This window comes from Augochlora pura, chromosome 2 (genome assembly GCF_028453695.1).
Source record: "Augochlora pura isolate Apur16 chromosome 2, APUR_v2.2.1, whole genome shotgun sequence".
NCBI lineage: Eukaryota > Metazoa > Arthropoda > Insecta > Hymenoptera > Halictidae > Augochlora > Augochlora pura.
Window position 1 is genome coordinate 21,086,738 of NC_135773.1, and position 12,156 is coordinate 21,098,893.

Sequence of the window (12,156 nt, forward strand, 5' to 3'; positions counted from 1 at the left end):
GAAATTTTCCAGAACGGAAGGGCACACGTTCTCGCGCACCCGACCGCGATCAACACGATATCCCAGTCGCTGGCGACTGAGAACATCAAAACGAAGATCTCGGTGCTGGAGATCCTCGGGGCGGTCTGCCTGGTCCCGGGCGGCCATCGGAAGGTCCTCGAGGCGATGCTGCACTTCCAACAGTATCATTCCGAGCGGACGCGTTTCCAAAGTATTATCAACGACCTGGACAAGAACTTCGGCATTTACAAGGACAATCTGTCGTTGAAGACGGCGATCATGTCGTTTATAAACGCGGTGCTGAACTACGGCCCCGGCCAGGTCACCCTCGAGTTCAGGCTGCATCTTAGATACGAGCTGCTGATGCTCGGCATCCAGCCGATCATCGAGAAGCTGAGGAAGTACGAGAACGAGACGCTGGACAGGCATCTGGATTTTTTCGACATGGTCAGGAACGAGGACGAGAAGGAGCTGGCGAGGAAGTTCGAGAAGGAGCACGTGGACACGAAGAGCGCCACCGCGATGTTCGATCTGTTGCGAAGGAAGCTCAGCCACACCGCTGCTTATCCGCATCTGCTGAGTCTTCTGGAGCATTGTCTTCTTTTGCCGCGTGAGTATCTGGAAATTTGATAGCCGATTTATAGTAACGTTGATTGGAAGATATTTTGCACGAGAAGATCGTGATTCTAGAAATTCTAAAAATTTGAAGGCGTGTCGATAGATAATCTAGACACTATAATTGGCGATTGTAGCATATTGTTGCGAACTTTGTTGGCTTCGCGCGTTATACGACGCGACGTTTTATTCTTTATAATAAAAAAGATAGTATAATACAATTGCGACGACACGACCTGATCGCTCGCGGCGGCTCGATCGTAAAGTAACAACCTGACAACCCCTTCAGTTATTTCCTTAGGGGTTGCCCACCTTAGGTTACTATCACATTACGATTTATTCAATTCGCGCCGTAACAATATCGATGCAACACGAATCAATTTTATAAAATTGAACGCGCGAAGAATAGAGGATTGTTACGCTTCTTTTTTGTTTACAGTCGATTACGGATCTCATCCCCAGCACTGGTTGCTCTTCGATCGGATCGTCCAGCAGATCGTCCTGCAGTCCGAGGGCAACGCCACCGGCACCGTCCGGAATCCCGATGTCGCGCCGATCGAGATCAACGTGAAGGAAATCGTTCATTTGCTGGCCAAGGAAGAGGAACTTGTCGCGGCCAGGAAAAAGGCCGAGGAGCTGGAGCGAGAGAACTCGGACATGTCTACGAGATTGGCCAAGAAGGAACAAGAGCTCGACTTGAGGACTCAGGAGAAAGTAATTTGAAACGAATCGAGAAAATAAGGCTCGCCTGTCACGATCCCGTCTCTGTCCGATTGTTGGAACGAGCCGCGACTTCCGTGCTAGCGAAAAATCTATTAAATCATGCTGGCAGTCCTATTAGATTATATAAATATGTTATATTTATTACATATTTATTATTACATAATTCGAGAACAATGGAGATATTTGTGGCATCACTTCCGCGTTCGAGTACAGACGATTTATATCTTCAAGTATAAATAATAATTTATCTCGAATATTTTGAAAATTCACAAACTTTTGCTGCAAGCGTTTCGCAATTAGTCCTATTAAATTACACAACATGTAATAACTTCAACAACAACAATGAAGATATTTGTGGCAACACTACACCGCGTTAGAGTGTAGACGATTTATATCTTCAAGCATAAATAATAATTTTGCTACACTTAACCTGATTTCAAATATTTCTCAAATACACGAATTTTTGTTGCAACTGTTTCGCAATTGGACAAAAGCGGAGATTAATATTTAGGTTGGCGTATTTGCGATGCCATAGAGAATATGTCATTCGTGATACTTTTTTTTTAGGAAGACATGGAGGCCGGTTTGGCGAGGGTCAAGGAACGGCTGGAGAAAGAGACCTCGATGCACATCGAAACGAAACAGAGGATCTCCGAGTTGCAAGATAACGTGGAGGCGCTGTCCCGACAGATAAACAACGAGAAATCCGAGAGAAAGCGGCTCGAACAATTGGTGGCTTCTGGGACATTAACGGACGACGCGAAAGCGTCGATCAAACTCGTCGAGGACGAGGTGCTCGAAAAAGTCGAGGCGAAACCGATGCCGCCGCCGCCGCCACCTCCGCCTTTGGCACCTCCGCCGCCACCTTGTTTAATGCCTGCTGCGCCACCACCTATGAAGGTAAAGAAATAACAAATTATTCACAGGATCAACTAACAAATATCGTATCTGTCTGTCTCAGATTTTCGGAAGTTTAATTTTCGAACGAAAATAAATTAAGATAAATAGAAATATTTGCACGATTATTCTTAAAGGCGGATCATTGTATTTGTTTAAACTACCGTCTACAACTCAACAACAATTGATCAATTAAAATGAATACAGATGGAGATCATCAAGAACGTTCCCCAGCCGAGCAACCCGTTGAAATCATTCAACTGGTCGAAGATCCCCGAGCAGAAGCTGCAGGGAACGATATGGTCCGAACTCGACGACACGAAGCTGTACAACGTCATGGATCTGGAATCGATCGACAAGATCTTCTGCGCTTATCAGAAGAACGGCGTATCGACGGAGGGTTCGATCGAGGACCTGAGAACATTAGGGAAGAACAAGAAAACCATGTCCGTGATCGACTCGAGGAGGGCACAGAACTGTACGATACTGCTGTCGAAGCTGAAGATGTCCGACAACGAAATCACGACAACGATTCTGTCTATGGACCAGCAGAATATCCTGCACATAGACATGGTCGAGCAGTTGCTCAAGTATATCCCGTCGTCCGAAGAAGCGGCCCTCCTGGACATCCATCAAAAAGATTTGCAAAACAGGGCCGACTGTTTCTTGTACCAAATATCCAAGTACGTGGTACCTTTGTTAACAGTATCGAATCACAGTTTGAATATCGAGTAATAAATAAAGACTCCGCAATCGAAGATTGTTTAATATTCTCTTCAAGCTATTGTATCTCGTACAACAGCTCGACGCAAACTTGTGCGAAAAGATTTCCAATCTTATTCCATTGTCGTCTGTCTCGCGATAACCACGTTCGATATATTTTTATCGACGATTTGCAAATATTGTACCGAACTGATACAGCGTCGCGAATACTTGTCGTATCTTACGAATTAGATAAACAAAGTTTGCAAACAGTTTGCAGCAGATTTATTAACCATCTATTGAAAAATTGTTACCGGATGGTTTGAAGTATGTAATCTCGCAAGCTATGCTTGTTTGTAAAAATATTTTGTCGCAATGTTCCAGAGTACCGCATTACGAGCAAAGGCTGCGATCCCTCCATTACAAAAAGAAATTCTCGGCCAGCATTGCGGAATTGACGCCGAGAATGCGCGCGGTTCTCGAAGCTAGTCGACAAGTCGCCAGATCGCGGCGGCTAAGGAAGCTCCTAGAATTGGTGTTGGCTCTAGGAAATTACGTGAATCGCGGAAATGCCCGCGGCAACGCCTGCGGCTTCCGCCTAGCCTCTTTGAACCGTCTAGTCGATACGAAGTCCTCTTGCTCGAAAGGCACCACCCTGTTACACTACTTGGTCCAAATCTTGGAGTCCAGATTCAGAGAGGTGTTGGACATCGAGGAGGACATGCCTCACGTTCGAACCGCGGCCAGAGTCAGCATGGCTGACCTGCAGAAAGAAGTGGCCAACTTAAAGAACGGTCTCCAGGACGTTCAGAGAGAAATAGGTTGGTGAAAGTGAAAGGAACAATTCATTTTATTCAATCGACGCCATATCTTTTAGAATTTTGATTTTAACGTGCCACGATATTATAATACTTTCAGAATTCCATCGTGGACAGTCTCAGGTGCTTCAAGGCGATATGTTCCTACCAGCGATGAGAGATTTCCAGGCGCAAGCGACCTGCAGGTTAGCCGAGGCGGAAGATCTGTTCCAAGATATGAAAACTAGGGTGAGATTTGATTGAATGTGTGTGACGCTATGCTTGCACTTTTCCATAGAATGATCTTGGAATAAACACGAACCTACGATTACGTGTCAAATTTCATTTAAACAGTTCGACAGAGCGGTCAGACTGTTCGGCGAAGATTCAGCGGGCGTGCAGCCGGACGAGTTCTTCGGCATATTCGAGAACTTCCTCCAGGCTTTGGCCGAGGCTAGACAGGATGTCGAAAACATGAGGAAGAAAATAGAGGAGGAGGAGCGTAGAGCAAAACAGGAGCAGGAAGTAAATATCCGAACAGTTTATAAAGAAATTCTATAAGCAACGAATTTTTAACGTATAAATATGCATTTCAAAGCGATTATTAAACGCTTCAATTTGTCGCAGCTTCGCAAGAGGACAATGGAGAGGAAGAACTCCCGCGAAGGGATACTGAACAGTATCTCCCTGAGCAAGAAGAACGAAGCGAACAGCAACGGGCAGAGCGACAACAAGGGCGAATTCGACGACCTGATATCGGCCCTTAGAACCGGAGACGTGTTCGGCGAAGACATCGCGAAATTCAAGAGATTAAAACGCCGGCCGGTAACGCCGAGCGGCCAGGAATCGCGCAGACACAGCGCGCACAGAGAAGACTCGAGGGAGCGGCATTGAAGTCTCCGTAGCTCGGTGACTTCGATGCCTGGCGACCTGCACAGGCGAGCTCGCGTCGCTCGAAAGCGACAGGCGGCTCGCTCTCGCGGCAGCTTAGAGAAACAATGTGTGATAGGAAAGAGACGAGGACGTTGTACCCGAGGAGCGTTACTTTCTCGTGTAATGTAGATGTCGAGAATCGAAGTATAACATAGTAGAAGTAGAAAAACGTGTACATAGAGTCAAAAAAAACACAGGTATAACAATGCCGCGGGTTTCTTTATCAATTCCATAGAATTATTTTGATTCGTTATTCTCGAAGCTGTCTTCCTCCTTTTTCGCTCGCTGTTTTTGTCTGATCAATCTCTTTTCGGGCTCCGGTTGTACATTGCAATTAACAGCCGCAGTTTGAAAGTACAACAAGCGTTTAAAAGATTACGTGAACAAATGTTGCTGCGCGATGACCAACGATCCACGCATTTTGTTTTCTCATACAGATTCGTCGACCTATTGGAAATCATTGTTTAGTTGAACGACACGATCGTTGCCGCGTAATCTGCAAATATAGAGCGTCGAATTAGATGTTAGAGACGCGATAGTGCAAATTTAGTTTCTGTTCGCGCGGGAGTTTCTAATTTTCAACTTGCTGCAAGTCAATTTGAGATCTTTTCAGACAATACCACGACGGTCCGCGCGCGGGACCACGAGCGAATAACAATTTGTACATTGTTGAAACTGTCTGTGTTGAGTTAGATAAGGATTACACGCGCTCATTCGTTGTATATAGTCATTATCTATTGTTTTTGTTAACTTTGCCCGCGCGCGCGCTCGTGGGCAGATATTCGCAAAACTTCGACGTGAGTATTTCGCCAACAATCGGACCAAGGTAAATTGACAAACGGGGGGGCCTGACAAGTCACCCGCACGACTGAATTCAATTCTCGTAGACCGACAGATTTTATGCGGGGGGTGGGGGGGCGGGGTTTGGAGCTTTCTTAGTAAAAGGGATCTCTTCGTTTTTTACATCGTCGACAGGATATAGAAGAAGGGCCTAGGGGCGCGACATTCGATTTTCGGCCCCGCGAAACCTACAAGTCTGATTTTCTATCTTAGAGTGCGACGAACGCGTAACGAATCATCGATTAGATTAATTAGGGGGCTCGTTGACAGTTGCCAAGTCATTAATGGGAAAAAAAAAAATTAATGTTAGTTCTCGGTGTGTAGAGGGAATGATGGAAGGCGAAACAATTCTAGACAGGAGTTCGTTGTATAGTAGTCGATGTTTTGTAAGCTTTTGTATTTTTGTAAATATTCAGTATTGATGTCTCGTTCTTGTTGGGTGGGGGGCCACCGCCTCGACACAAGAATTCATGTCCAGTTAATATATTACTGCGTCATTAATCTCACATGTATTAATATATGAAGAAATATACCGAATAAATACGAAATTTAAATCATCAAACGCATTGTCCAGTTTCACTTTGAATCCATCCTTGTCAGCGATTTGGTTATTCATATTTTACTTAACACTAGAACTACCGACGATTGTGGTATACCTACTTCTACTTTCGGTCGATCATTTTATGCATAAGTATTTTATAAATTTTTGCTATTCTATTACTATTATTATTCAGGTTATGTTCAATTTTTGTCCATAAAAATAAGAAATATATAAAAACTAAAAATTGTTGCCTTTTCTTAAGTGTCTTGGTAATTTAAGAAACAAGTCATTTTGACCCCCCTTGGTAGTTCTAGTGTTAATGCAGCATTATTTTGACAGCAGGAATCTATTCTGAATCTGTTTTAAACCTGATCTAAAGCTGCTCTAAATCTGCTCTAAATCGATTCTATATCTGTTCTATATTTTTTCTAAACCTGGTCTAAAGCTGCTATAAATCTGCTCTAAATCTATTTTAACCATTTGCACTCGAACGGCGACTCTGCGGCGCCATTAATATTGTTATAATACGTTCCGAAATTATTTTCATAAATATCATTAAAACATCGATTGAACAAATTGATGGAAGAGTAACTGTTATATGAGTCACGAGACTTAATTTCACACGCATACAATAAATTTTGTTATATAAAATGGAAGCACTAAAAGCCAGAAAAATTATTTTAGATTTCCAGTTGAAATGTCTTCGAGTGCAAAGGGTTAATTGTAAAGTGTGTAACAAGCATTCCACGTTTCCACGATTATTGGTTTTGCAATACCATGTTCACAATAGATAATAAACGATACGATAATTAATGTACAGTAACTCGTGCTAAATTCGTACACCTTGAAAAATAGAGTAACTATTTTGCAAGTGAATGGAACGGCATTTATTTATATATATGTTAAAGAGCGTAATTTACTGTATAGTGTTTAAATTGTTTTGAATGAAAAAAGAATTTCTATTAACTTTTTCATCTGAACCTTTTGCCTTCGGTATATCGATAAAAAGAGATCTTCAATCTTCATATTTATATAATTTTTCAAATTATTAGTTATATGATTTTTTATTACATCGATCACCCTTTGAGCACTACTCTGCGTTTGATACCGAGTGAGCCGAAAAAATAATGTCATCCGATATATCTAATATTACCTGATGTTTCAGTTGATACAGTTTGTTCCATTTCACGTTTATGCTGTAGCATAACATATCATCATGAATTATTGTAATGCGTTTACATTAGACCCGATATTAATGAAAATTTCGTTGCGAAACATGTGGGTAAAGTTTCTGCAAAAATTGCCACATTTTAGCCGTCGCAAGTCGTTATTTAAACACGTACACCTGCTCACAAAATAATATTGAACTATACAAATCTATCTGGAGTAAGCCACGGAACACTGTTAACACGTAACGATCACATAATAATACGTAAATCACAATGAATTAATGCCGTTAAAACACAAGACCGCTCGTAACTTCAAAATTTCGTTCTGTCTCAAATTTCGTTCTCATTGTTCGCAGAACGTGCAAAAAAGAGCCTTCGCTCGAGGTAACCAATGCAAGAGAAGGTGCCACCGTTGATCGATGCAAATAGTCGTGCAATTTTATTCTACCGCGGCACTCTAAATTCTAGTTACGAGCGTTTCGAATTGCGTGCACGAGAGAATCCTTACAATCTAGCAAGCAATGTTGAAGACATACAAGCCTATCATTTACAGCCGCCGTAAACACACGTTAATCCGCCCGTCTACGTCCAGCATGCGCGGACAAGGCATTTCCGCGGCCGGCCGTGTATAGTTTCTATAAGTGAGGCGTTTATTATTAATTCTTTTCGTCGTCAAAGTGATTCGAAAAGTATGCGGTTTCCTTCAGACTCCGTTTACCGTGCACTGAATGAGCCAAATGTTTCCGTCGCGAAACACGATCCCCTCCGCCACTTGAGCGCGTGGAACTTTCTGTCGGGTTCCGTCGGCGCGATCTTTCGTGAAAATTCGATTACGAAGCGCCTCCGTTAAAAAAAAAAGAAGGAGAACCATTCGAATCGAGTCTCGTTGCAATGTTCAAAAACGTGACCCCGGAGAAGGCGATCGCTTTCGTCCGATTCAGCGTAGGTTTGATTTGCTGCTGGCCGCTGCCACCGGCGGCCGCGAGATCTCAGATCTACCGTCTCAGAATATCGAAATTGTTGAACACTCTTAGCGCTTTGGGATTGATCTTTCCGCTATTCTATGCGATGATTCTTCACGGCGACGACGCCATCGAATTCTCTAAGGCGGCGATCATATTGACCGGTTCCGTGAACATTGTAACGCAGATGCTGATTTGCAGCGTTCAGTACAATCGACTTCAGGTAAGAATTCTGATGTTCTTTTTAGAATTTATTCTTTTCACTACGAAGATGTTTTTTGGTGTTGAAGTGTAACGATACCGCTATCCATAGTTAGTGTACTTTTTATTTATTTGCATCGACGTTACACATTTGCTGCGTTCGACTCTCCTGAATGCTGAGATCGAAAATGAATTCTTTCTAATGGGACGTCCAAGAAAAGTCGCCCGTTTAAAAGGATAACATGTGTTGCATATTATAATGCAATACTAAATTGCATATTGTTATTAACATATTCAATGTCTGTGTATTCAATGACTGTGCATTCAATTACTGTACATTCAATGACTGTGCATTCAATGTCTATGCATTTAATGACTGTACATTTAATGCTTCTTTCTAAAAAAGTGCTTCCTTTAGCAAAAAAATATATCGATTATTGTCGATCTTTAGTTACGATCTAATCTGTTGAGATCTTAACCTGTTAGGCACGACGCGTCATTGTAGTGAGTTTCACGGATGGTTCATGCTTTACTCAATTGTATTGTAATAATTAACATGATTTGGTCAATAAAATAATTAGTTGTTAAAGTAAACGATTAAAGTGAAAGTGCCTATGTAAAATACACTGAGAGAAAAAAATATATATTAAAAAAATATATTAAAAGAAATGGTAATTTAGTTATTGAAAAATTCCATTCTAAGGGTTAAGGGGTTGATTAGGGCGCAGTTTTATAGCAGCTAGTAGTGGAAGAATACGCACTGTAAATACATATATAATCAAAGTGTATAATTATCATGTCATATATTACAGTGTTTGATCGAGAATATAAGAACCACCTTCAAAAATGCGAAGTCCTACGAGAGACGCGTGTTTCAACGATACGTCGACACGTACTCGAAGTTTTACGGGCTGACGGTGCTCTGGTATTACGTATCGCCATTGGTCGTCGTCTTTGGAACTATTTTCTTGCCTCAGCCGTTCCCAACAGTCTCCGAATATCCGTTCCGCGTCGATTACGAACCCGTGAGAACTATAATTTTCATCCACCAAGCGTTCGTCGGCTTCCAATGCTCCGCGGCAGTCAGCGTGAACATATTCGCGGCGTTGTTAATTCTTTACGCCGCGGCCAGGTTCGAGATACTGATGATGGATCTGAGAGAAGCTAATAGCATAGACGCTTTGGTTCTGAGCGTGAAAAAGTATCACGTGGTCACCAAGTATGTGATTTTCACGAATTCTGTTTTGCAGACACTTTCGAGATTGATTTTATATGTACCACGTCGTATCTTTGTTTTAATGTATTATACATATAATATACATATGTATAATATGTACATTATAATATAGAATTGTAGATTTATAAAATGTAGTTAGGCTATACATATATATTTTTTAATTAAATATATATATATTTAATTAAAAATATTTTTATATCTGAAATATATTATATATAGAAATAATTATATATGTATATATTATAGTCAATCTATTTGATATAACTAGTGGAAAAGTAGTGACCATTGATGGGGGATACTTGTTTATCCAAAATTCAGCAATAAACTATATTATTTCGCATTATTCGCGAAGTTTCTATCAACTCTGAAAAATCGGTTTTGTCAAGTTTTGCGTTTCATTTTCCACAATTACCATACGTCATACAATAGTAATTGACAAAGTCTCTCCCCGTTCCGCATGTAGGCATCACAATCGATAGAATTTCTACGTAAATTTAATTCGTGTCACCGTATAATTATCACGAAATTATTTTGATTTTATATAGAATCGGGAAGGAAGTCGTCAAGGGTACACGTTACATAGCATTGTTCACGATATTGTATAGCAGTATAACCCTTGTACTTTGTGGTCTGAATATTATAGGAGTGAGTACATGAAACAACAACTACGACACGTTTCAGTAGTGAAATGAATGCTACCATAAACGCTATTTTAGCGGCAATCGATCGTGGTAAAGCTGCAGTTTTTTTTCTTGGCTGTGATATCGTTGCTGAACGTCTTCATGTGCGCGTTGCCGGCTGACAATTTGATAAACGTGGTGAGTAAAATTAATTAGAAATCAATGGTACCCCGGCATTTTATTTTCAATTAAAATTAATTTCATTCGTTGATTTCTTTCTAAATGTTGGTCGCAATTAGAGTGAGAATACTGTTCGAAGTGCGTACGAATCGAAGTGGTACGATCAGGTGCTGGACGTACAGAAAACAGTGCATCGCATTTTAACGCCGCAGGTGCCAGCAGTCATTAGCGTGAAGTGCATCATCCCTGTACTATCATTGGAATATTTTTGTTCGGTATTATTTTATTTTATACTTATCTGTTAGGTCGCCTATATGAAATGTCTAATTGTTCATGAACGAGGAAAATGTTTAAAAATGTTTAATTCTCTATTAATAAAAAATGTCTATTGTTAAAATATATTAATAATATTATAAATATATTACAATTTTCTATTAATCCAAATATGTATCGTCAGTGTCAACGGTATCAACAATGACTTCAACAAAGAAATGTAGCTACACCATGAATCTTTATGCAAAATAAAAATGTTCTAAATCAAGTAAGAAGCAGAAGCTGAATTACAACGTGTTTGCTCTTTATGAGTTTTTAACAGCAATGTTCAACAAATTTAAGAATCTGACATTTTATATTCCACGGCTCAATATTTTGTTCGTATCTGATCTGACTGTAATCTTCGAATAATAATTGTGCGATAAGTCGTGAGAAGCAGGTGTGAACTTTAATAATAATATTTAAATAATTTCAGAGTTCGACATTTCATATAACACGACCCGATATTTCGTTGCTATTTGTTCGAATTATAATTTGTGTATATTAATTGTGCGATTTCAGTTCGTTTCGAACGCAGTCTCGCTGTTCACCGTCCTGCGAATCATGTTCGGCGAAAAGGCAGACCTATTGACGTACAAATCAACCAATAGTACGTGCTAGGTTGATTAATTTCGCATAGTTTAGGATACACGTGATACATAAAAATATATTTCGATACTTATATTTCGGAATAACGGTATTACGGCGTTATACATACATTTCTCTGTTTTATGAAATAGTTCCGAAAATGTTACCATATTGATTATGTATTATTGTATTATCACTGTATTGTTATCTCAGTAATTATAAAATTCGTTTACGATACTAGGAACAGTTGGACGAGAAATATACGTTTCATATGTTCCCATACAATTTCACAAGTAACGAAGGGTGCTTTGCACACGCAACTGCTATTCTCTCGCTGCATCGTTGCTGCTTTTTTAAGTATTCAGCTGCATGGAAAAATTCCTATTCTGTTTTCAACATCTGTTTCCGCAAAACTAATAATTCTATCTGACTCGTTCTCTATTTATTTCGTTAACGAAAGACACATTTCTTTCTCTGTTAACGTTTTCATTTCTATTACGCTTCAATTTTCATAGAATTCTTAGATACATAAAATTATGTATTAGACACAATTTTGCCCCATGAAAATGTAGTGATAAAGGTCATAAGATCCAAATGAACTACTAGTTATTTACGCGGCATTATAGTAATTTTCTTTTTTCAAAAAGTGGACGCTTTTATTTTCTAATAAAGTTTTTATTTATCTCTTTATTATTATATATTCTATATTAATGCATATAGAATAGAGATATATATTAATGTATCTATATTATTTATTATATATTTATTAACGATTTTTATAGTCTACCTAACTTTAAGGTGCACCACGTAAGTGAAGTAACAAAGGTGCATACATTTAA

At 39.9% G+C, this 12,156-nt stretch overlaps 2 protein-coding genes across 3 annotated transcripts in view; both read left to right on the forward strand.

The window, feature by feature from the left end:
• Window positions 1-6,188, forward strand: part of Daam (disheveled-associated activator of morphogenesis-like protein) — a 63,391-nt gene extending 57,203 nt beyond the window's left edge. For both annotated transcript variants that reach the window (XM_078195238.1, XM_078195232.1), the window contains exons 5-12: window positions 13-610; window positions 1,055-1,329; window positions 1,906-2,238; window positions 2,443-2,918; window positions 3,322-3,758; window positions 3,856-3,983; window positions 4,089-4,259; window positions 4,362-6,188. In XM_078195238.1, the coding sequence (XP_078051364.1) occupies window positions 13-610; window positions 1,055-1,329; window positions 1,906-2,238; window positions 2,443-2,918; window positions 3,322-3,758; window positions 3,856-3,983; window positions 4,089-4,259; window positions 4,362-4,628 (2,685 nt within the window). In that variant the 3' untranslated portion in view covers window positions 4,629-6,188. The remainder of the gene's footprint in view (window positions 1-12; window positions 611-1,054; window positions 1,330-1,905; window positions 2,239-2,442; window positions 2,919-3,321; window positions 3,759-3,855; window positions 3,984-4,088; window positions 4,260-4,361) is intronic.
• A 1,789-nt stretch (window positions 6,189-7,977) lies between these two features.
• On the forward strand, window positions 7,978-11,382 carry LOC144475317 (uncharacterized). The gene is made up of 6 exons (XM_078191105.1): window positions 7,978-8,402; window positions 9,193-9,599; window positions 10,163-10,262; window positions 10,334-10,435; window positions 10,537-10,692; window positions 11,252-11,382. Exons 1-6 carry the CDS (start codon window positions 8,109-8,111, stop codon window positions 11,348-11,350), a joined length of 1,158 nt encoding a protein of 385 aa, XP_078047231.1. The 5' UTR covers window positions 7,978-8,108; the 3' UTR covers window positions 11,351-11,382.
• Window positions 11,383-12,156: the final 774 nt, after the last annotated feature.

Coding starts and splice junctions, on each gene's coding strand:
- LOC144475317 (XM_078191105.1), top strand. CDS start 8,109: ATGTTCAAAAACGTGACCCCGGAGAAGGCGATCGCTTTCGTCCGATTC. Junction 8,403..9,192: donor TTCAGTACAATCGACTTCAG/GTAAGAATTCTG, acceptor CATATATTACAG/TGTTTGATCGAGAATATAAG. Junction 10,263..10,333: donor GTGGTCTGAATATTATAGGA/GTGAGTACATGA, acceptor ACGCTATTTTAG/CGGCAATCGATCGTGGTAAA.